General features: G+C 40.2%; 1 protein-coding gene across 1 annotated transcript; it reads left to right on the top strand.

Moving 5' to 3' along the window:
* The first annotated feature begins 5,808 nt into the window (after positions 1-5,808).
* ABCG2 (ATP binding cassette subfamily G member 2 (Junior blood group)) lies at positions 5,809-19,338 on the top strand. Its single transcript, XM_009101374.4, has 15 exons — positions 5,809-6,014; positions 7,914-7,973; positions 8,471-8,585; positions 9,287-9,439; positions 9,845-10,002; positions 10,376-10,527; positions 10,977-11,081; positions 12,065-12,312; positions 13,973-14,055; positions 14,906-14,995; positions 15,625-15,749; positions 16,647-16,801; positions 17,698-17,787; positions 18,495-18,592; positions 19,083-19,338. Exons 1-15 carry the CDS (start codon positions 5,809-5,811, stop codon positions 19,231-19,233), a joined length of 1,989 nt encoding a protein of 662 aa, XP_009099622.1. The 3' UTR covers positions 19,234-19,338.
* The last annotated feature ends 5,518 nt before the right edge of the window (positions 19,339-24,856 follow it).

Genomic DNA, 24,856 nt, shown 5'->3' with positions numbered 1-24,856 from the left:
AATGTCATACCCACATACTGTCCTGTGAAAACCCCACTCTGATGGGCTCAGAAAAGCCTTTGCATTTCTGCAGGTATTTGGAACTGAAGGAAAATGCATCTGTCTCCAGGATACTGGGGGAGAAGATATCACAGCTAATTGAGCCTTGTCTGACTTGCCATGCTGGGATTCACCCTACCCTGCCAGCTTTGCCAGCCCTGTTCATGGCTGCAAGCCTCGGGCAGGTGGAGATGCTCTCCTTCACTCATACTGTTACCACGACCAGCGTGGTTGGGTTGTGGCAGCTTACGAGATGTTCAGCTCAAAGGAGAAAAGGTGAAAGCAGTGGCTTGCCCTGGCCCTGCCCTCCCCACAAAGGGAGAGGGTGGAGACTCCCCGGGGTGATGGAGCACAGGGTACCCAGCTGCCAACTCGTCCTGCAGCAGATGTGAGATCCGGGTGGCACTGCCCAACCCTGCAAGCTGAGGGAGTCGTCGGAGCTGTGCCACACTCCTCCATTTCCTAGATCCTGCATCCCTCCCAGCGCCTCTGCCACCTCCTTAGCAGCCCTGCAGCGCCGACCCGGACCTGCTGCTGGTGAGTGAGTCTCTAGCAGCAGTTCAGCCCTTTTACTCAGACAGATTTAGCTCGATGTAGTGGCTTGCTCCCTCGTCCATGAATTGCTTGCACTGCCATTGCTGTGGAATAATATTCAGCAGCTGTTTTTCTCCAACACTCAAGGAAACCACAGCAAAATGCTCACCTGCCTTCTCCCAGCTTTTCAAGGGATTTACTGGGAAGGCAAGAAATCAGTAAAAATATGCTTTATAAAAGGTGGGGGTGCGGAAGCTTCAGGGCATAAATTAAAACCAGTAAAAAGGTGAAAAATTAGAAAACTTTGCAGAAGCTGCCATTCTCAGTGCTCCCTCATGCACGTTAACATTTGTGCTCTTTTCATCGAAAGTAGATTACAAATCCGTGGTAAATAGGCTGGCAATTAACTTATAGATTGCCTCAATCGCATTATCCTCATTTACTCAAACGGTTTTAATTTCCTGCACATGTTGTCGAGAAAGAGGAATGTATGGTCCTGCCCCCTTTGCATCCCTACAGCCATTCTCTGGTCAGTCCACATCACTGGAAATGGCTAAAGAAGGAGGGGAGAAAAGATTCTGTGAATTTATATAGATTGAAAGGTTACAGCTTCCCTGAATTTATATATATATATATATATATATATATATATATATATATATAAAGTCCAAAATGCAAATGCACATACAGTACTGTTTCAGCTTGCAGGCTGCAAGACTTAATTTTGTACCTACTAAAAATAAGAGAAATAATAGTACACTTAACTGCTGTTTCTCTGGCATGTTCAAGTATCTAGAAAAAAGAAAAAGACTATTTTTTAAAAGGGTTTAGGGCAGCTTCCTTTAGAAAATGATGTTGAAAGCTGCTTCTTTCTCTAAAACTCTTCCTCCTTAAGTTACTTCAATGCTTATTCCCTACAGAGATAAAATCTATTGAATAACTTCCTGGATTTTCAAAAATGCATGTCTGAATTTTGCTATTCACAATTTTACTACCCTTCCTATAGTATTGTTCTTTATTGTGGTTTTTTTTTCTGTTTGAATTACAAATCTCCCTGGTGCCAAGAGCTTTGCAGGAAAACTGAGGGAATAAATGTTCCTTAGTTTTTTATATAGACAATGTATCTTAAAGGACACAAATACATTTACTGAAACTGTTTGAAAGACTCCACTTCTCGACTTTATTGTGGTTCAAGCATGATTGAATCAACTGAACTTTGTAACACATTTTGTTGTTGTTTAATGGTTTTGTTCAGTTCCCTTTTGTGTGTGTAGGAAAAAATGAAACTTTGAACTTTACAAGTCTCAGAAGAATACTCAGGAAAATGACTGTACTGAGATCTTAATTTTATCTGCATCGAAACAGTGGGCAAAGAGATTTCTTGGTTATTTTAAAGAAAATAGTTTCATTTTGAAACTAATAATAGGTCAAATCTCTAGATCCAGTATTTTGTCTCCTGGCAAAATTTTCTGAGACTACATATCTCTGAAGAAAATTATTTTCTATTCGGCCTGAGCTGAAATTATGCTGAAATCAGCAGCAATAAAAATATTTCAAAACTATTTGGCAAAACAAACAAAATTTCCAAAATTTCCAAGAGTTTATAAATTTTTTATTCTGCTGACGCAAACTATACTATAGTCAGGGCTGATATGATGAGAATATGAAACACTTTATTGAGATTAACAAATACTTCTGAATACAGCAGGGACTACATGTTGTTATAGAATCTCCTACTCATTTCTGATCTAAAGTAAATATTTGTAAGACAATGACAATGAAATATGAGAAACTTAATTTAAAATTTGCATAGAAATTGATTCGATTAACATTCATCTTGGTTTCTTTGTTTCTTTGTCCTGTACAAGTTTCGACTTAAAATGTTTTGTGCCTGTATGCCACATTACACTTAAAGAATTATTTTTTAACAGATAGAATCTGCAATATTTTAAAAATTCCATTTCTGAGAAGTGATCGCAAACATCTGACAATTACATTAGCTGTGAAGGAGTAGGACCCTCTGTTCCGCAGAAAAAAAGAGGCATCCAAAAAAGCAAAGCAAATCAAATGCCCAATTTTAGCATGTGTGCATCATTTCTACTGTTTGCACTTCATCTTCTCCCAGCACACTGTTAGCTGAGATCCAAATGGCCACTCTCAGAGGCTTCCATGGATCACCCAGGCAAAGCCACAGCTGACCCAATCTCGTGCTGGTGCCAGACCTGCTCTGAGGGAGAAACAGGAATTTGGGACTTCCCAAGCCCCTTCCCACCAGCATGTTCAGAGCCCTGTCATTCTGCCAGCTCAAGGAGCTGCTGTGGTGGTGATCTTGCAGTGGTTATGTCCCTTTCAGAAGAGAGCAGCCAACACAGATTTAATACAGTAGAAATAACCACACCAGCTCTAAGTAAATGAACATTCTGCATTTTTTTCTGCAATAAATTTTAGTAGCTCTGAAAGTGTAAAATGGTATTTTCAGTATTAATGTAACATTAGAAATAGATGGAGTTTTTTACTTTGATAAATGGCATGTCCCCAACAATACACTTTTTTTTTTTTTTTCTGAATGGAGGAACAGAACACAGGTAAATCCATGTACCAGGTGTTTTACCTGCTGCACCCCACCCTCTCCCTGCAAGTGGCACAAGCACCCTGCAACCAGGAAGGGCTGTGACAACTTAAACCAAAGATCCAGTGAGACCTGAACCCAACCTCTGCTAACAGCTCCCAGTAGTTAATGTTTTCTCAAGGGACAATAGCAAAGAATGTTGTTTCTCTCTGGAAATTTGGATTATCAAGCCTTCCTGAACTGGAAATTTCCTGCTGACAGCTGTATTAAATAGCCATTGAGAGACTGTTTGCTATGGATATATGTAATTCTTCCCATACCTGATTTAATTATAAAGCTTCTACACACATTTTTTGTAAGGAAGTGTACAATCTCATCCATTGATAGACTAAATTTGACTACAACAGATTGTCTGTTCTTAGGAACGACACTGTAAAAGCAGTATGATCCTTTACTTGTGAAAGCAGTTACTGATTCTCTGCTTATTGTTTACCTGTCTAGTTCAGTCTGGAAAAATTAATTTCTTTTATTCCTTAAAAAAATGTTTGATTCCTGAAGAGCATTTCAGAAATTTCAGTGCAAGTGCTGAGCTAGGTTTTTATAATGATCTTTGGAAAAAAAGAGCAAAAACCAACAAAATCAAATTAAAAAAAGAAAAATGTAACCATTCTGTTCATTATGTCTGAGGTCAAACTCTACCTCATTTTTTTTCTCATTTGGTCATAATGTTGCATCTGTAATACTGAAATATTAAGGTAACCAAAAAATGTGACCAAGCAAAATACTGATCCAAATACCTTTTATATGTAGTGATGTATCAAGGTCATAGTCACACTGTCTCCTGACTTCTGCACTCTCTGCTGCTTGGTTATCCAACAGCTCAAAGGATTTTCCAAAGCCTACATGTGGTGTTGCCCCTGTGGTTGTGTATTTGGTACCTAGCTCAGCAAATATCTGCTCAGCACTTGGTGAGACTTTAAGTGACAAGTTCCCACTGAAGTTCTGAATGCATATCTCTAATTTATCAAAACATCCTTTCAAAAGGCAGTGATTGATGTCCAGACAGATTAACTTAGAAACTGCAGGAAAAATACCCATATAAAATTACCTGTCCTCCTCCAGGCAGGTAAATCTTCTCTGGTACCAGTGAGAGTGTAGGCACCTTTTCGTAAAAGGCCTCTATATTTTAAATGTTGCACATTTGATTGATGTTCAACTTATTCAAAATGCACTTTAGCTAAAATTAAAGCTAGATCCATTGTAATTACATTTCAAGCATGGTTTCTTTGCACTGGGCCAAGATTACTGGCTACTAAAACATTAAGACCTTATATTTTTGTCAACACAGAAGACTGCAGCTTTTTAAGAAGAGGCAGACTTGGGCTAGAATTGAGATAGTATCACTGGGAGACAGATGAACCAGCCTTTATGTGGAGATAGGCCGGTTGCTGAATGTCGAGCTTCCAGAGGTTTCACTGTGCTGGTAGTCACCAAGGAGTGCTCAGCTGTCTGTCAAGCACCCTTAGCAAACTGACAAGATAAGGACTTGCATTTGTTTTTTTTATGTGACCATATGAGCCTGTTAGATTAAATGGCTTTTTTCCCCCCAATATTCTTTTTACTAATGGCTCTGAAATTCATTCAGCATGTCTGAAATTGTGTCAGAATTTGCCTCCTTTCTTTTGGAAAGCAGTGTACCTATGCTGAGGTAGGGGACTGGTCACCCCAGAGCTCCCAGGTGATCATCTACCCTCTTGATTCCCATGAACTATTGCATTGTTAACATTTCCCATAGTGATATTTAAAGTAACTAGACTCTGATGAGTCAACATGTTATATAGAGAGGCCAGACCCTAAGCCTCCCCCAGATGACCCTTAAGTAGGGGACAAAGGGACAGCCAGGGATGCTCCACTGTGCAGGTGGGTGGCTCACAGGCAGAAGCTTGGCTAATGAGAGAGGTGAGATAACTTTAATTATTCCACAACTACCTTCTAGTTTCCACATGGAAATCAAACCCAAGGAAGAGAATTACTAGGCAGCAGTGTCAGTTTCCATGTTGTTCTATCCTTTGCAAAATTATTTAGATTAATAGAACAGTTGCTGCCTGTGGCCAGGTGCTGCTGCTGAGGGGTAGTTGGAGGGGGAGGATTCTGTGGGAAAGGATTCTGGGGTTGTGCTGTGGCAGACACAGCCACTTCCAGCTGCTGAGGCAAAGTTGAGTGTGTCAGTGATGCTGATAAAGCTTCTCTGGAAACGTGTAAGAAAGGGCAAAAGATGTTATTCAGCAACTGTGAGAGAGGAGTGAGAAAATGTGGGAGAAACAGACCTTAGGGAAGGAAGTCCAGGTGCCAGAATAGATATTCACCTCAGAGGGTAGCTGGGTAGGCAGCTGTGGTCTCCCAAGGTCAGCCCACCCCCACAGACCATCAGGGTGGAGGGAAACTCTTCTATCGCCCTGCCTCTGGCAGACCCTCATCAACTTTGTGTCATCTCCAGGTCTGAGCCCTGGAGGACCAAAACCTTCCTATCCAAAAGAGATACTCCTAGATGGGCCCCTTGCAGGGCCAACATTGGCCCTGTGCCAAACACTGAGTCCAAAACACACACCTTTTCTCTTCATACCTATCAAATCTTCTCTTTCCTGTGTTTCATGTCCAGAGGAAAGATGGCAGAAGACCAGCCACACCTGTGTATTCAGATGTCAGAATCCAGTACAAATGGCATTCCCAGCAGAATGCAGTCCTTGCCAGATTTGGCTGACAGGGTAGGAAGCGTGCTTACCTTCCACAAAATCTACTACCATGTGAAGACAAAGACTGGGTTCCTGTGTTTCCAAAAAGCCACCAAAAAAGAAGTTTTGAGAGATGTCAAGTACGTATTTAAACATCTCATTAGAGTATGTGTAAGTTTTATTTCTGTCTGGAAAGTTGACTTCACTCGTGTCACTGAGCCATTCAGCACAATATGCAGACCAAGATTTAGAAAAATTATTTGTATGTGTGGTTGCTTCGTGTTTGCTGTCATCTGTGCTTAAGCCCAGGTCCTCAGTTCCTGGGCTGAGCCTGTATATCAGAGAGCACTCTTTCTTTGGCCCTGGGAATACAATCCCCCTGGCTGCTATCAGCACTGGGCACACCAGCCAGCTCTGCTTGCTCTACACTCCCTGGCAATTCTCCACTGTGCCAGAGTGTTTAGCTGAGATACCATCAGCCTGTCCTTCATGGTTGTCTCCTTCCCTTAGGTGGCCTTGGGAAAGGTTAATTTTTTGGGGGTTAAACTTAAAACATTTAGCACATTAATATTAGTGAGGGTTAGGTTAACTTTGAAGAGATGTAAAGGTTTCTGGAGTTTTGGGCATTTTTTGCTGAGTTGTATTGTGGTTTTTTCCCTGACAGTGAACACTACTGCAGTAAAGCAGTCATGTCACTATGGTCTTTGTTCAATAATCAGTGAATTAAACTTGCCCATTCACAGTTCAGTAGTTAAACTCAGTGGCAAGGCATTGACATACAATATGCCATTCCAAGTCACCCAGGACTTTCAGCTCCCTAACTCCAATTTCTATAATAAATATTCACCCTTTTGTGTAGCTCTGTCTATCCTACTCTTTGCCCAGGGAATTTCCACTATACATGAGCTCTTAAAAGCTTTATTGCTTTCCTCAAAAGCCATGTATTGTGGTACCTCAGTTGACTCCCATGGGTCATTTGTGACATTTTCCATCTGGCTTCTGAGTTTAATGGGGCTTTAATGTCAGATACTTTAATGTCAGAGAAACTATCAATTGCATTTTAAGTGCAGACAAATCCCTAGTTTATTCTGCCTACAGGAACTATTATTCTCTCTATTGAGAGATGTGAAAAATGTGTATTTTATGATTGGCTTTTCGTAAATATTAAAATGAATATTATATGTGTTGTGTTAGAAAGTAATGCTGTATTAATTCTCTTCAGTAGTGTGTTAAATACAGTTTTAGGTTATAAAAATTGTTAAAATAGAAACTATGCTATGTAGGATACCTTTTTTAAAGAAAGGACTTGCAGCAAGATAGCAGCCACAGGACACCTAAATCTTTCAGAGAAAAAGAATTTATTGCCCTCTTATCAGAAGAAACGAACTTCTTCCTGCCTCGAAGGCGCTGTTAGGATTAGGAGGAAGAAGTTGAGATGACCAGGCCGAATCCTGTGTTTGAATGGAATTTATGCATCATGCATGAAGTGTATGAATATGCAACAGGCTGTTGTTTTTAAGGGTTAATCCTTTGTTAACGGATGTCCTTTTTCGGGCTTGTGCTGCCCAGAAAAAGGTACCCAGATGTCCGTAACTCTTTGTTTTTATTGTCTCGTATTGTCTTAATTCAAATTGTCTAAATTATTATTACTCTAATTGTATTTTTATTTTTATAACTATTTTATTACTATTAAATCTTTAAAATTTTAAAAAACAAGTGATTGCGGTTAAAGCAAGCACATGCTTCTTTTGTAAAGATCCATGTGGTAAAAATACATGTACAGATTTTGTTACATTTTAGTCATGTTTCTGTTCTGTCTTATTATATGATTATTAGTTTTTCCTGAATTAGGAATAAAAAAGTTAAGGTGAAGTCTGATCTTATATATTGCTTGTGATTAGGCAGCTTCATTAATTCCAAAATAAATGGCATGCAGAAAATTGTTGTACAGATAAATTACACTGGCCTACCAGTTGAAACAGGCAGAGAAATAACCCCACCCTAACTATTTGGTAAAACTTATCCATTTTGTTTTACAGCGGCATCATGAAACCAGGACTGAATGCAATTTTGGGACCCACTGGCAGTGGTAAATCTTCGTAAGTGCCCTCTTCACCCTCCACAGAAATTACACCAAGGGGAAAATGAAATTGTACACATTTAGCAGTAGTGGACTTCTCTTTCAGAGAAGGATTGAGTTTCTATTTAGGACTTCGTAAGTCTCACTGTTTTCTGAGAAATACTTGAATTCCAGCAGACAATCAGATTATATGAGAAAGGTGAAATACAGTTTTAGTCCACACTTTACTGACAGTCACTCCTTATACCCCATTCCCCTATTCTGCTAATGTGTAACCAATTTGAGGATAAACTCAAATTATTGAAAAAATGGACATGGACCTGCATGGATCTAATTTCCTTAGGAAACCAGGACAAAAGAAACTCAGTCCTTGAAAGTTGCTGGGGATTTTCTAGATTGCAGAAATTGAATTTCATCTGCTTTTATGTAGCTGTGTGTTCAATGAGCTGGGTTTGAGGTTCAGAGATCTTTACCTCCTGCATGTTCATCTGACAAAGGTACCAACTTTTCCTTTAGGCTACTGGACATTTTGGCTGCAAGGAAGGATCCCCGTGGGCTCTCTGGTGACATTTTGATCAATGGTGCTCCTCAGCCTGCCAATTTCAAATGTACCTCTGGGTATGTAGTACAGGTAAGTAATTTTTTATCACAGTGGATTCTATTGTAAGAAGGTGCTGCTGTGTTGCAAGTACCTTGCATTCATCCAAGAATCAAGGAAAACTCCTTAAAATTACTGTCAACATGTTACAGAAAAGTGGTCTCTCAAACCACGTGTAAATCTCAACTTCCCACAACTGACAGATTCCCTTTGCAAGAGACAAGCAGATGGTATCTAAAAACCTCCCCTCCATCCTCCTTTGACAAAACAAGTTTTGGAATACCACTACCCTAACCCACATGGACCCAACCTCTTTTCTCCCTGTGGTGGGCTGAGGCTGCATGAGCAAACACACTGTGATAATGACCTGAGCTGTAGCGGCTTACTAAGTCCCTTCAGACCATGAGCCTCTCCCTCCAAAAAACTGAATAGGGTAAGAATACATAAGGGACTGTTTTTAATACTTTGCTGTGTATACATTCTGATATCATGCATGATGGACGCTGTTTCTATGTGGCATTGCTTTATTAATTAAGGCAAATATAATTATGTGCATGAAATCCAAACTCTTCTATGACACAGACATTGAAGATGCATCTTACTGCATGTTCTGGCTGCTGCTACTGTACCTCTGCATGCAAGGACAGCATAAAACATAGTTAGATACAGTTCTCAGAGGAATAAATAGAAACTGCTGAGCAACCACCAAGTATCTACCCTTTTTTTTAATGAAGGATGATGTGGTCATGGGGACCCTGACTGTAAGAGAAAATCTGAAGTTCTCAGCAGCACTCCGCTTGCCAAAGTCAGTGAAGGAACAGGAGAAAAATGAGCGAGTGAATCAGATTATCAAGGAACTGGGTTTGAGCAAAGTTGCAGATTCCAAGGTAAGGCCTGTAAACATGTTACTTAAAATGTAGCAAGTGGTTTATTAATTAACCAAATGAGTCATCATGGCAGATTAAAAAAAAAGTAAATTTCAATAGGATGTTTTGGTAATACAATAATTAGTGACATTTCTGTATGGAGACCTGTATAGACTGTTCTGATGCTGCTGTATGGTAAAAAGAAAGGGAAAGGGAAAGGTAGTGGTTGGAGAAAAAGACAAGACCTCAAGTAATACTAACATTAAGAACAAGACTGTGTGTGAGATAACATTTACATTTGCTTCTGAGTGTAGGGCCAGAATTCCTTACAACTCTCCTCAGATACTGCCATGTGGGTACAATACTGTTTTTTCAAGGATTTCTCCTTGGGCCAAACTAGACAAGTTTCTTTTTTTTTTTTATTAGGTTGGTACCCAGTTCTCTCGTGGGGTGTCTGGAGGAGAGCGGAAAAGGACTAATATTGGGATGGAGCTCATCACAGATCCTGCCATCTTGTTTTTGGATGAGCCAACCACAGGACTTGATGCCAGCACTGCTAATGCTGTTCTACTGCTACTGAAAAGGTGGTGGCCTTAGAAACAGCTTCCTGTTCTCAGCCCTCCACTCTGCTAGACTTCAGTTATATTTGACTCGAATTACAGTTCAAATGAGCAAAAAGAGAATTTAGACATGTAATTATTTACCAGTGAGCCAAGGATGTGAATGGGGTAGGGTAAAAACTGAATGAATGCTCTCTCTCCAAAGTGAGAATTCTTTTCTCATACAGACACTGTAAATATGACCTAAATATTTTTTCTTTTTTTTTCCTTTCTTCTTCCTTCTCTGGCATACGAAATTAATCAGACTTCATCAAGACTTAACTGAACTTTCAAATGGTCTTATCTAAACACTGAATCAACTTGCAAAGCTGACATCTCTGTCATTGTTCACATTCAGGATGTCAAAACAAGGAAGGACAATCATCTTCTCCATCCACCAGCCTCGGTACTCCATATTCCGACTGTTTGACAACCTGACACTGCTGGCTGCAGGGAGAGTGCTGTACCATGGGCCGGCCCAGCATGCCATCGAGTATTTTCAGTCCATTGGTGAGTGCTATTTCCAGCAGAGCCAACCTTTGGTTTGCAGCAACTCAAGTGAAATGCCCATAGCTCTGGGCCAGAATTGGACATGGCATGTCCAAGCAAGCCCAGTATTTTAACAGGCTGAGCATTTCTCTGTATGTTTCTCCTCTTGGCCCACATGTGGATTTGCATGAGCTGTTCCTGGTCCATCTTAATTAGAGAAAGCCTGGGGTAGGGCTGGGAAGGGCACGCTGCTAGCTGTCACCTCGCTTTAGCTCATGGTGTTGCCTAGCAGTGCCACTCATCCCTCAAGAAGGTGTGGACTTTCCAAAGGCTGCCATGCCTTTGGTGCAGGCTGCTCCATGGGCAGGATGTGTGGCTGTGCTCTTGATAGCCAAGCACAGTCCTTGGCCAGTCACACAACCCCACCCAGGCCTCAAAACACTGTCACCACAGTGTCACTGTCACCACAGGCTACCAGTGCGAGCCCTACAACAACCCTGCTGATTTTTTTCTGGATGTCATCAATGGAGACTCCACTGCCATGGCAATGAACAAGGCTGATGAAAGTAACACAGGTATGAAACCCAGAGCTGAGTCAAGTTATCCTAACATGTGTGGGAATGGGAATTTAAAAAACTGTTTCAGTAACTCTCAGCACTCAGAAAGAGCTTCTTTCATCTTCAAGGCAAACCAGCTGAAATCCTGCAGAAGCAGAGATGATAAAACAGGATAATTGTTCCTGTTAAGGACATAATATGACTTGACTATTTTACCTAATGTAACAACTTTTCTGCTGGGAAATTACTGTTTTCCTTCCTCTGAGCAGCGTGAGAAGGGGTAGACATAGGATACCACTGCTCATCTGATGTTTCCCTGAAGTTGTGCTAAGGCAGAAATTATCCCCAAACTAATGAATCAGCTCTTGCCTATTTTTTTTGAGCATGCTTTTGCATACTTTTCTGCTGCCACTCAGTAATAGCTTACTCTCTTTTCACAGGAGTGAAAAGGCAAATGAAGTAAGGAATATGCTGAGTGCCCAAACACAGTTTCACTATACCAAAGGAGTAGCCATCAGTTTACAAAAATGCTCTGATCAGGGTCTAGCAAATATTATAGCTTGCAGATATGACACATTATACCTGTCATTGCAAAAGCTTACACTGTACCACAGTTAAGAAAAAAAGGAGGTCCAGCTGAAATTTATATATGATCAAAGTAGACACATGCAGGATTACCTGGTTCTAAAAGTCTGGAAATTCCAGGATTATGTCATTATCTGTGAAACAGATCACATACAAAAACCTTTGGGGACAAAGGGGATGTAAAAATCACTTTTTGATTAAAAGCCATGTTTCAACTCTGTGGGCAGACAAGAGTTTGCCTGGTCAGAGAGCTGAGAGGCTGCTACTACTGCTTGTGGGACAGGTTGCACAGACAAACACAGATTTTTTGTCTTATTTATACCAACTCTTTTGAACTGTCTGTTATGGGACTGAGTGCAGTGAATCACTGTAACTACGTGTGCATCTTAATTCTTCTGGTTTTTTAATCTTTCCAGAGAGCACTGAAGAATGCTCTGAATATGATAAAACCTTGGCTGAGCAATTAGCAGAAAAATACTCCAACTCTGCCTACTACCGAGAAACAAAAGCACATTTAGAGAGCATTTCTTCAGGAAATAAAAAGAAAACCAAACAATTTTTCCAGCAAATCACATATGCCAATTCCTTCCTCCACCAACTGAAATGGGTGTCCAAGCGCACATTTAAAAACCTGATAGGAAACCCTCAGGCTTCCATAGCTCAGGTAAGGCTATTTGTATGTATAGCTTTGTGATATACATTGAATTTATTTGGCTCCCAGATTATTAGATAAGTCACTGGGATGGTTTTGCCTCTTGATATCTTGACTGCAGTAAGCAGCTGAAGAAAGAGTGCTCAAGGTCTAGGAATCTGGGGATAAAAGGTGTTCTGAAAGATCCCAAATGTGGGATTGTTCAGTAATTAATTTTGGACTACTGAAGGACTTTGGGAGGCAAGACCTGTCCCAGAAAGGTATTCTGCTGCTCCCAGCCAGGAGCACATTATGTCCCAAGAAGTTTCACACGTTTGCTCGAGAACATTCTTCAGATTTGACTCTAATTGTCCAGGCTTGGCAATGTGGGGTTTGGCCTCAAATCCTCCCGTCAGGAAAAGTTAACAGACTGCATTTGCATACTTCATTAAACTTCAGCACAAAATGAAGTGCTGGCAGCTGGCTCAAGTGCAAAAATATTTTTGCAGTCTTGTAATGTGTGTGCTGTTTGGTTATTTGACTGTTCACATTGATGATGATGTCTTCTGGATAAGGTGTCATGAAGTCCCCAATGAGGTTCTGCACCCACCATGAAAGATAATCACTGGCTCTGCCAGTGCTGCTTTTTCTGAAGGATCAGAACTAAAAGTTCTCCAAAGAACTCCTTCAGAACTGCACACTGATTTCAAAAATGAAGAATGTCCACTCTGCTGAGGATTAGGCAGAGTGCCTAATCCTCGGGAATCCCCTAACTCATGGGCCAAACTCTGCAGCCACAGCACCACTAAAACTCCCACTGCAATTCTAAACATTTCGGAAGAGGCCAATAGAAAAGCTGGCCTGTAGCCAGGGATATAAATTATCTTCATCATGTTTTATATAATGAATGAATAAATGGCTGGTGAGGTAAAACAAGTCCAGAATCCCTGAGGTTAGAAGACTCTGAGCATGTGTGTGTGCCTGTAGGTTGATACTATGGAATCCTTAATTGCTTTGTAAAAGCTTGACCCTGTGACAAGAATTAGACTCTCAAGAACTTCCTTCATAGCCCAAGGTTAATGCTCCTGACTTGTTTCTCACAATCTTTTTTATCTCTCCACCCTCATCAGGTGTGCATTTGTCCAGCATTCTTTTAGGGGTCCACGGCTTTTTTTCATTAATCTGTTCCAAATTGGTCTTGAAATGATCCCTGCTACTGGCTCAGGAGCTGTATTATCCCTGACATTTGCTCCTTTCAGCAGGATCTTAGCAAGAGAAGGTAACAGGATTAAGTAGCTTACAGTGTTAAGACTCATACATTGCCCAGGCTTAAAAGTGGCAGAACTACCTGATAGCATTGTTTTCCTGAGATTTTTTGTCATTTGCATTTAGCATTTAAAAAGTGTGATGTACACATTTCAGTCTTTTAAGTGACATCCTTGCAGCAGCTCTTATCTCTGCTATTTAAATAGTTACATCCTGCAAATATCTATAGCTCTGCTGTAGCATCTCACTGAAAACAATCCCATGAATAAGATGTATAATAGCCCACTAATGTATAGATGTATAGAGTCCAGTAATTACACACTGTGGAGCATGAGAATAAACTGTCATCCTCATCCTGGCAGTCAGGAAAACCTTTGAAGCAATGAGAATGATACTTTCCCTCCTCTTTTCTCTTTTTCCCATTTAGCTTTGTATTACAGCTTTTCTGGGACTGATTGTAGGCGCCATCTACTTTGGACTTGAGGAGAACTCTGCTGGACTACAGAACAGGTCAGTCACTCTAGGTAATGGATATTCAAAAATTTGATAAAGCTCCCTTTAAAGGAGCTTAATACCTCTTTAAAGCAAATGCTTCCTTCACATCAGTAAGGCCAAGCCTGTGTAACTTGGAAGCGAGGATGTGATTTTGTTCCTCTAGCAAGGTCCCTGCAGAACTGAGACTGTTAAAATATACAGACTTGCAGCTACATAAATCTAGGTAACTAAAGTTGTAATCTTGCAACTGCTTCTACTCACACACTTGAATTTACCAACAGTAAGAGATTTTCGAATTATGCTGCTCTATGTATCATTTTGACAGCTGTATGACCTGACCTGACCTGACACATGAGTTTGCCACTATGAAACCTCTGGGTTCTTAGTCCCGTAAGACTTCATAGCATTTGTTTAAAAACAGCCCAGTTTTAAACTGAGTAGGAAGTGCCTTAAAATTTTGTGGAAAAGGTGAAAACTACTTCTTACACTGTTTATTTGGTTCTTCTCTGTTTGCAGCATACAAATGCCTCACCATCTGAGAATCTTTAACGTGTCAGGAAATTACACCAAGGGAAAAAAACAAACCACAGCCTCGCAAAATACCTCAGTTGATTTTCTATATTTTGACTGCATCAGAGAATGTGCTATCATTGCATGTCAAAACTAAATAATGACTGTATCACATCTATGTCAGGCTTGTTACAGATTCGGACTCATAGCCAAGACTTTTTTCCATGGATTTTGGGATGGAAGGTCAAACACTGCTAAACTTCAGAAACTGCAAGTGGATTTATGTACTCTGTTGTGGAAACACTACATTTACATTCCATTTTAAATAACAGCTCACTGTTTTGCTATTTTGCAGAGTGGGTGCAATGTTCTTTCTGACCACCAACCAGTGTTTCAGCAGTGTCTCAGCTCTTGAACTCTTTGTTGTAGAAAAGAAGATATTTATGTAAGTAAATCAAACATAAAAGATACCAGACTCTGCTGTTAGACTATGAGTTTGTCTGACACACTGTAAATGTCATTTAAGTACAGTTAGTGCAGAATTTTCAAATTATTTATATGATAATTCTCATTGCAAATGTACTGTCTTAGTCTATTAGTGAGTTGTCTGCCAACCCCTCAAAAGGCACCTATGACTACAACTAGCTCAGAGTGTAATATTATTGACACAGTTGGTAAAAACCCCTTGAATACTCAATTTTGGCATTGATTAATAATGTGTGACTTGCTAGTGAGGGCAATAAATGTCTAACTTTAAAGAATCTAACTGGATTCTTTAAAGCTATGCATATTATGCTGTATAAAATATGAAAATTATTCAAACTTTACACTCTCTGTCTCGATGACATGACACATAAATTTACTAAAAATTATGTGCACAAATACCCACGTTCACTTGCATATGAAAATGTCACCAGTTCTGTACTGTATAAGCTCACTGGACGGCTGCATTATAGCTCAAGTATGAAAGATTTTCTTCCAGTTTGAGCTAGAATTCATTTGTTAAGGGGTGAAAAACAAACTGGTTTTTGGCGGTTAAATTTGTAGTGAGCTGTACCTATCTCTGTGTTCCAGGCATGAATATATCAGTGGGTACTACAGAATATCTGTATACTTCATAGCAAAGCTAATGGCTGATTTAATACCCATAAGGACTATGCCCAGCATCATCTTCACCTGCATAGTTTACTTCATGCTAGGCAAGTATGGTCTCCTACAGTCTCATTCCAACCCCCCAATAAATCATGGCACATGCATCTTGTAGATGTGTATGCATACATGGATATTTATATAAGCTAAATCCCTGCACTGGCATGGCATTGGCTACTGAGCTTACTTTTAGCACACCATGTTGTTTTCTACAGAAAACACACAAAGATTAAAGCAGTCATCAGAGAATCTGTGACATGTCTCATCTTCACTGTCCTTAGAAGGAAGCCATAACCTTTACAACATTGTATTGATTTATTCCTTTTCATCTCTGGCCTTCTTGGCTTCTGATGACTCTTACAAGATACTTTTCTGACCCTTGCAAGAACACCTTAAAGAAAAGGTTTTGCTTTAAGATCTTAATACTGTGTGAATTAATACCAGTTTGTTGGCTTTGGTCTGAGTTTTTACCCCGAGGAATAGGAAACAAGGCCACATCAGCAAGAGGTTCTCAAACTGTGAAATTGTAGAGAAACAGACCTTGCTACTGAATCCACAACTACCTCAAGGCTGCTAGGTTCTTTAGGAGAGCTCTCTGCTGGAAAGTAGTGAAATGACGTACAACTGCTGCTCATGGAAGTGCGCTAGAAGTTTCTCCTTTGATGGACAGCTTGCAGCCACTTTGGATGTGTGAAGTACAGTACTTCTACACATTCTACTATCTTCAGTCTTACTGCAGTTTTGGGTATACTACTTATTCATCCTCTCTTCCACTGTCAAGACAGACACATAAGGTCTGTCACAAGCACCACAGCAGTCTTGAGTCTCAGTGGCAGACAAGATGTAATTTGTAAGCAGGACACACTAGGAAAGTCATGATAGTGTTCTGGTTATGGCAGAGCTTTCAGCAGGATCATTCTGAAAACCTTCTTGTTCTGATCTTTAAGGTTTGAAACCAACAGTAGAAGCCTTCTTTATAATGATGTTCACTCTTATGATGGTGTCCTACACAGCCACTTCCATGGCACTTGCCATTGCAGCAGGACAGAGCGTGGTCGCTATAGCAAACCTACTCATGACTGTTGCATTTGTTTTTATGATTGTGAGTAGTACTTTTCAGTTCTCTAGTCTGGATCATGAAATCCCAGAAATGCTGAAATCCAGAAATCCTACTAGCATGGAGTTCAGCTGAATTCTGCAAAAAGTCTGTTGGGGTTAACATATCCTGATTTGTTCTGATTTGAGTATCCTGATGCTGTGGGGTGGAATATTCTGATTTGTCCTTTGAAAGAACAAGAAGTGAGGGGCTGGAGGGTTGGGTGTGAGGAGGAGGGTGGTTCCTCTTACTTCTCTGTGGCTCTAGCAGACAGAAAACTGCCTGGAAAGTAGGAAAGCCACTTAGGGCTACATTTCATTCTCTCCCCCTTAACTTTCTGAAAGGCAAATGTGTCTGACTGAGAGGATGACCTGCAGCCCCCTGTTTTCTGAGACCACTAGCCCAGCTGCCCTCCTCAGGTGCTGGGCCCACCTTGTGCATGTTAAACTGGGCAACACACAGCCACAGTCAGGAGACCGGCACTTTACATGAGGCAGAGCTGAACCTACAACCAAAGTCCACATTGCCTCAGACTCAGGGCACACAGGCAAAACCCAGAGTAGTTCCATGCTGAGGAGCAGCAGAGAGTTCATATGAACCCATGTGGGACCCCTAGACAGGAAGCATGTGGGTTTACTGCACTGCAGAAAGCATTCCTTGTTACTTGTTTTGGGGGAAGGACCTGAGGTTATGGCCCAAAGCTTGATAACATATAAACCCTTCCCTTTTGTTCATCTGCTGGAAGAGTTTCTTCCTCTAGGAATGCTTTCCCACTCCTTTTTCTCTGAAGAAGCAAAGTCAAGAGCTAGAGAAGGACACATGATAAAAGCATGTAACTTGTTATCTGTTTTTTGGGTGTTTTTTTTTGTTATGGCTCTTTTTTTTGTAAACATTGCCTCTAGATTTTCTCTGGGTTGCTGGTTAATCTCACAAGCGTCATGTCCTGGCTCTCTTGGCTCAAATATTTTAGCATCCCTCGATATGGAATGACAGTAAGTGCTCTGATTTCCTGTGTACAAATCTGAAAATGGTTTGCTAGAAAGGAATGTCTTGAATCATGATAATGAAATCTTCACACTTGATGGCCTAACGGGCAAAAGGAAAGCTAATTAAGTACAGCAACCTTGAAGTATTGTGCAGTATCTTGAAACAAGAAGGGCTTCTCATCAGCTAGGACCGACTGCTGTTTAGAAGAGCTCATTTCAGTAATTTGGAAATACCTACAACTACTACATTCACTGGACTTCAGCCAGACAGAAATGTTTCAAAGTAAAGAACAATGTTATCCCCACCCAAAAAAGTAAAAATCTCCTATTTGTCTTTTCCATCAATCAAACAAATCTTGTCAGGCTAAAGCTTTTCTCCTAATTTGCAAAAACTTAAGTCAGAGTGATGTTTTGCAGAGAAATTTGGGCTTTACTGTGCCTGTGTGGAAATAGTCTGGCCTGGGGAAAGTGAAAAAGCCTGTTGAGGTGCATGCTTTACCAGGTGTGTACAGGCTATATACATTCCTCTCCTAAAAGAAAAGAAGAACTCTGTTACTTTGCTAAAAAATGGGGATTTGACAAATATAATAGTGACTCCAGCACATTTTTAGAAGGAATTTTAATTGCTTCTTTACTTCTTTTTTCTCATCTTGTTAATATATCACTCCTTTACCAACTAATTTCTGTTGTCATTGTTTCTTTTATTTTCAAAGGCTTTACAGATCAATGAGTTGACTGATCTGAACTTCTGTGGCAGCAGTAACAACACAGTTTTAAGCAGTGACAGTAGCTATCGACAGACAGGCCAGATGTAAGTATTTTGGTACACTGAGATGAATCTGACCATTAGCAGCTTTAGAAGTCCTAGAACCTCAGTCTGAGTATCAGAGATACTCACTGATGATCAGAGAATCTGTGAGTTTTTACATGGAAAAGGAACTTTGACTGGGTTTTTGCATTCTGACTGCATGGAACATTGTGCTTGTTGGCATATTTAGTATTTATAACACTAGAAATATCTGGCATTATACTTCTTACTTTTCTTCAAACTGTATTTTGTGAGAGCTATGCACACACATACAATTGTACAGACTCACAAAATCCATTTCAGCTTCCTACATGAAACTGGATCTACAAGAAAAGCAAATTTACAATGGAAAATTAACCACTGACATATAGCTGATGTTTACCTGGCCTACTACACACATTAACCACATTACAACTTCTACAGATATTCCTAGATCCTGCTGAGTCGTTTATTAAGTGACTAAGCTTATCAATGTGTGTGTATTTATCTGTAGGCCATGTACTGGAGAGGAGTATCTGAAGAGTCAAGGCATCGATATGAGCACCTGGGGCCTGTGGCAGAACCACCTGGCTCTGGCCTGCATGACACTAATCTTCCTTACCATCGCCTACCTCAAACTGCACTTCGTGAAGAAGTTCTCCTAAAACCAGAGGGAAAGATGCAATTCCCACTGTTTAGTAGTTTGCTGAACTGATTGTGCAACTGACTTGATTATTTTTAAGGAGAAATTTCTTTGTACTTTTATTATTACCCAAGTCATGAATGCCATCCTTGTATATTAAATACTTGCTGTTAATTTACTCTGCCAAAATGTCTGGCATGGCACACTCCTCTTTACCACAGAGGGAAAAAAAAGTGTACAGCTGTTCATTTCTTCAAGAGACTATTCAGTCTTTCTGAATGTTCCAGCTATGATCTTGTCAAACACTGTATCTAATATTTAGTGGCTTAACCTGAAATAAGTAGTGGTTCCATACTTTAATTAGCACCTACCTTTCTACCTTCACCAGGAGGAAATTCAGTCTAAAATGATGTTTATCAGGACACCAACACAATCTCATCTGCTTATGTGGTCACAGGATATGTGGGACGGGCACAAAATTCTTTAATCCCAGTGCTGTTTTTTATTTGGGAATCATTACTGCTCTAGAATGTACTTATTGATGCCATCAAGCCTTTCTTGCTTCAGTCAAGTGGTAGAAGCACTGTGTTTTTAAATAAGGGTGTTGTTCTTACAGGGCCAGTTCCCACAATCCTTTCCTGAAATTTGTATTTCCTCTGCATAACTGCAAGTCATCTTTACTGTCCCATTACTGCTGCTATCAAGAGTAGTTCTTAGTAATTTTTATGGGGACCAGTTTCAAGTGCATGACTAAACAGAGTGGTAGCACCTTTGTAAAAGTCCATAGATTGGACCAATCCCTTCCTGGCAGGCCAGCTTTTCCCTGGCCATGTGCAGCAATCTAGCTCATCTCTTTTCTATCTGCAAAGTTATGCATAGTAAATGCATAAAAATGCATAGAAGACAACTTTACAGCTCTTTCTTGGGTTGTTACTGTTCATCTTGTTGCTCCTGCAGTGTTTGCCCCAGCTTGCGTAGGCCACAAGAAAAGTCTTACATTATGTATGATTTCTGTAAGAAATTTAGAAACATGGAATACTCTGAATGGGAAGGGACCACAAGGATCATTGAGCTCAACTCCTGGTCCTGCACAGTACGTCCCCAAAAGTCACACCCTGTGCTTGAGAGCATTGTCCAATGCTTAGTGCTTAGTGACCACTTCCCACAGGCTTAGTGCTGTGACCACTTTCCTGGGGAGCCTGTTCCAGTGCCCAAACACCTTGTGGATGAAGAACCTTTTCCTACTATTCCATCTAAAACTTCCCTGACACAGCTTCAGGCCATTCCCTCCAGGTTCTGTCATTGTCTCCACAGAGAAGAGATCGGTGCCTGCCCCTCCTCTTCCTCTCATGCAGAAGTTGTGGACTGAGTTGGGGCCTCCCCTCAGCCTCTTCTTTTCCAATCTGAACAGACCAAGTCACCTCAGCTACTCCTCACATTTTTCCCCTCCAGATTCTCCCCATTCTCAAGGCCTCTCTACCTTACACCACTCCTCGAGAAGGGGCAGCTTACATACGTTGTAAATTTAACATCTTCATACATAAGAAAATAGGATTCACTAATTATTTTATTGCTTTGTTAGTAAGATGTCATGCTACTGGGGAAAATAAAAGGTTCAGAGCACAAAAAATTGGCAGAGTGTTCTGTACCTTTAGCTTAGCCCTTTTTAAGCAGAAGGAAACAGTGAGGCAATAACAGTTATGTTGTCATTCCAAAAAAATTGACAGCAACTCCTGTCCTGGAGTACCAGGTCCTGCTACTACAAAGAAATGAAAGCATAATTTTTGCCTTTGGAAAAAAGAAAATCATCCCATATTTTAAAATGTAGAAATCTACAGTCAATTGAACTGCAGCTGATCCTTGTAATTTCAACAAGTTATAAAAATGTTCACACAGACAGTGTTCATCATAAAAGAAAATAATTTCAGTATATAGCAGTGGTTTCTTAGAAAGGAAATAATCAAACTAAGTTGAATTACTCACATTTTGAAGAGGCTTTAACACTTTATTGCACAGATAATTTTTAGCACAAAACTCCCAAACTTTTCTTGCTTTCTGTTACTTATTTCAGCAGCTGGTCATCTATAAGAACGTATTTACGTAAAAACATAAAGTTTTTCCAGAACTTTCCAACACTTTATTCTGTGAACTTGTAAAATTCTATACCTCAGTTGCATGGGCAGAAATTACAGTAGTAGTAATGTCAAACTTCTCTGTCACACTATAGGCTTTAAATTAAGATTTTATTTTTCTCTTTTTGTCCAGCACTGCACATTACATGTTCTAGTGAAAGGTGCCCCTGCCCATGGCACAGGGTTAGCAATAGGCAATCTTTAAAGTCCCTTCTAATCCCAAAATTCTATTATTCTATAATATATCTGGTTCTCCCCTTTAGTTTGGGGCAGATTAGTACAAGTGCAATTACAGATTAGTACAACTACAATAACAATTTCTTGCACAAGCCAGGAGGCACATCATTCCTACAATTACTCGAACATGTATTTTACAAGCAGTGCAAGCAGGGGGGAAAGACAATTAAGAGAACAGAAATGAGTCCAGAATCCCTGAGGCTGAAAGACTGAGTACATGTGTGTGCCTGTAGGTTGATACTATGGAATCCTTAATTGCTTTGTAAAAGCTTGACCCTCTGACAAGAATTAGACTCCAAGAACTTCCTTCATAGCCCAAGGTTAATGGTCCTGACAATCTTTTTTATCTCCCCACCCTCATCAGGTGTGCATTTGTCCAGCATTCTTTTAGGGGTCCACGGCTTTTTTCATTAATCTGTTCCAAATTGGTCTTGAAATGATCCCTGCTACTGGCTCAGGAGCTGTATTATCCCTGACATTTGCTCCTTTCAGCAGGATCTTAGCAAGAGAAGGTAACAGGATTAAGTAGCTTACGGTGTTAAGACTCATACATTGCCCAGGCTTAAAAGTGACAGAACAACCTGATAGCATTATTTTCCTGAGATTTTTTGTCATTTGCATTTAGCATTTAAAAAGTGTGATGTAAAGCACTCAATGATTCTGATTATATCACTACCTTGACTGAAAATGTGTTTTCATGTATGAAAATTCCTCTTCCGTTTCCTTACACTTTGACAGCAAGTGATTTAATCTGGACTCTTGGAAACTATAAAAGACTTACTTTTATTTGGATTTTAGATTACTCAATCTAATTGAAGATTTTTCTTTATATCGTCTGTCTGAACGACTTCAATTAAAATAAATCATAAGCTGAAGGTTGATACTTTCTAAAGAGTTATTAAACTCATTTAATTCAATTAGTTTGAATGAAACTTTTTGATAATAGTCCGTCCAGCGCTGCGCTAACTGCTGCAGGCCACAAGGTGCAAACTCTCGGTGTTTCCCAGGTCCCAGTCTGGAGCAGGTTTGAGTAGGTCCAAAAAGGAAAGGAGAAACAGTCCAGGAAGAAATTTGAACTGCTTAGCTAAACTAATGAGCAGAGGCAAAAAGCAAGAGCAAAGCAGGGGCAAAGCAGAAGCAAGAGCAAATCAAAAGCAAAGCAAAAAGCAAAACCAGCACTATGCACTGTACTGTCTGTATGTCCTGCCGGCTGTGGGGGAGCGGCTGATAAGAAGACAAAACAAAACATTCACTCTTCAGAGCCAGTCTTGAAGGCACAGAACATAATATCCAGCATAAACAGCACACACAAATGGGGATACAAGCATCATAACATCACCCTACGACACACCCACAAGAGAGACTTTCTGAATTTGTCACCTTTTTCAGAGTGGTGTCATCCGGTATTGTTCATTTTGTGTGTTGGGGGGTGCTGTGCCTGTTTAATAAACAGGTTCTTTCCACTTGTCTCCGAGGAATCTTTCCCTAACTGGTTGGGGGGAGGGGCCATGTGGGTTTGCTTTTTGGAGGGGCCCCCTTTGGAGGTTTTCTCCCAAATTTGGCCTAAACCAGGACACAGAGGCATGGAGAAATGTACTTGTAGAGTAGCACCCACTAAAACAGAGAATAAATCAATAAAAAGGTTTCCAGATCTCTGTTTTTCCAGTACAGAGCAAGAATTTTTAAAAAGTACCATAAAAGACAGAAAGAATTTATGTCAGGTGGACACTGGAAGCTGTCAAACAATAATGATAATGGATATATCCACTGAGAAGGAAGAAAGAAAACAATTAGTATAGCAACATCAGAAAAAAATTTAAATTATGTATGTCTATCTCTTGTCTTCAGAGATGAAATAGTTATAGATTAAGAGCTCAAAACATCAGTTTTATTACATGTGGAAATTCAAGGGCAGCCCAGCCTACTAAAATAAGTAAACTCTGCTTCTCCACTTTCATGTATTTCCTTCATATTTCAAGAGAAATAATCTTTGCCTCCATAAGGTTTTGGGTCATGTCTGGTTCATTCTCAAGAAAGCTGCCTTGCCAAAATCTTAGTCACCCTGCTTCTTCAAGAACACAACACTGCAATTACTCCCTCACTCCCCAGTATTATGAAATAGCCATCTGCCTTCTGATTACTTTTCCACTGTCCCAGTGGGCACAGAGTCAAGTTATGAGGATGCAATACCCTGCTCTGTAGGGCTGCAGACAGGCACTGCAGGTAACATGATGGACATTGCTTCTGGACACATGCCAGCATCGGTCCAAGATAAGTCAAACGTACTCAAATGATCCCTGTTACGGATTTGTAGTTACTTATTTTCAGTTTGCAAATTTTCTCTGGGATGCTGATAAACTCTACAAGCATTCAAACTTTTATTTCCTGAATAAAAATTTTCAGTATTCCTTGCTACAGTGTCAGGTTTTCTGCACACTTTATACAAATGTTCTTCCAAAACAGAACATCATAATTTAACAAAGTTTTTAAAAGGTGAATAGCTTTCTCATATTAACGGTAAATGCATTTTTATAAACATCAACTTGCTGTCTCTTGAACATTCAGGGAAGTGTCACTTTGTGTTCAGCTGTGTCTTTTTACACAAAAGGTACATAGCAGGAGGAGAGAGTATAATCTGATAATGTAAATAGCAGCAATGCCAACAAAGACTCCTGGAGTTGCTCCCCTGGATCTTCCATGTGACACACTTCTATTTTCTAAATAATCTGTGATTATGGGTCTTACAGACATGAACAACTTATTTCAACCTAAATATTTCCCTTGGTGGTTTTTTTTTTTTTTAATTAGTTCTCCTGTCAGATAGATCTTCATCTTCCTGTGCCATAAAAAAAGGGAGAATTATCCTGAATGTAAATGCTTTTCCTCTCTCAGTCGACATCTCCCTCTTCTTGCTGGTCGTGAAATTACAACCAGTTAAGACAGTTAAAGCCCTTGTCAAACCTGTTTCAAATAACTAAGCCAGGAAACACAGCTGGCCTTTATTACACAGCTGTGGCATCAGAGGAACACTGAGAGAGATGGAAATTTCTCTCCAGTGCTTGCCATCTCTGCCTTTCTGCAGCATGAGGTTTGTCGTGGCTGAATCTTCTGCACACAGTCATCTGAAACTGAGGAGTCAGAGAACTCAGTCTGACAGCATCCACCTCGGCTCCAGGAAAAGCTGGCAGCAGTACAGAAGTGCAGTTACCTCAGACTTTGGAATGAACTGGTAATTTCAGGTTTAGCCTGAAAGGAGCATTCTTTTCCTTTGAGTGT

This window comes from Serinus canaria, chromosome 4, assembly GCF_022539315.1.
Source record: "Serinus canaria isolate serCan28SL12 chromosome 4, serCan2020, whole genome shotgun sequence".
NCBI classification, from domain to species: domain Eukaryota; kingdom Metazoa; phylum Chordata; class Aves; order Passeriformes; family Fringillidae; genus Serinus; species Serinus canaria.
This window is presented reverse-complemented; position numbering and strand designations above follow the sequence as displayed.

Coding starts and splice junctions, on each gene's coding strand:
- ABCG2 (XM_009101374.4), top strand. CDS start 5,809: ATGGCAGAAGACCAGCCACACCTGTGTATTCAGATGTCAGAATCCAGT. Junction 9,440..9,844: donor GCAAAGTTGCAGATTCCAAG/GTAAGGCCTGTA, acceptor TTTTTTTATTAG/GTTGGTACCCAGTTCTCTCG. Junction 14,996..15,624: donor GTAGAAAAGAAGATATTTAT/GTAAGTAAATCA, acceptor TCTGTGTTCCAG/GCATGAATATATCAGTGGGT.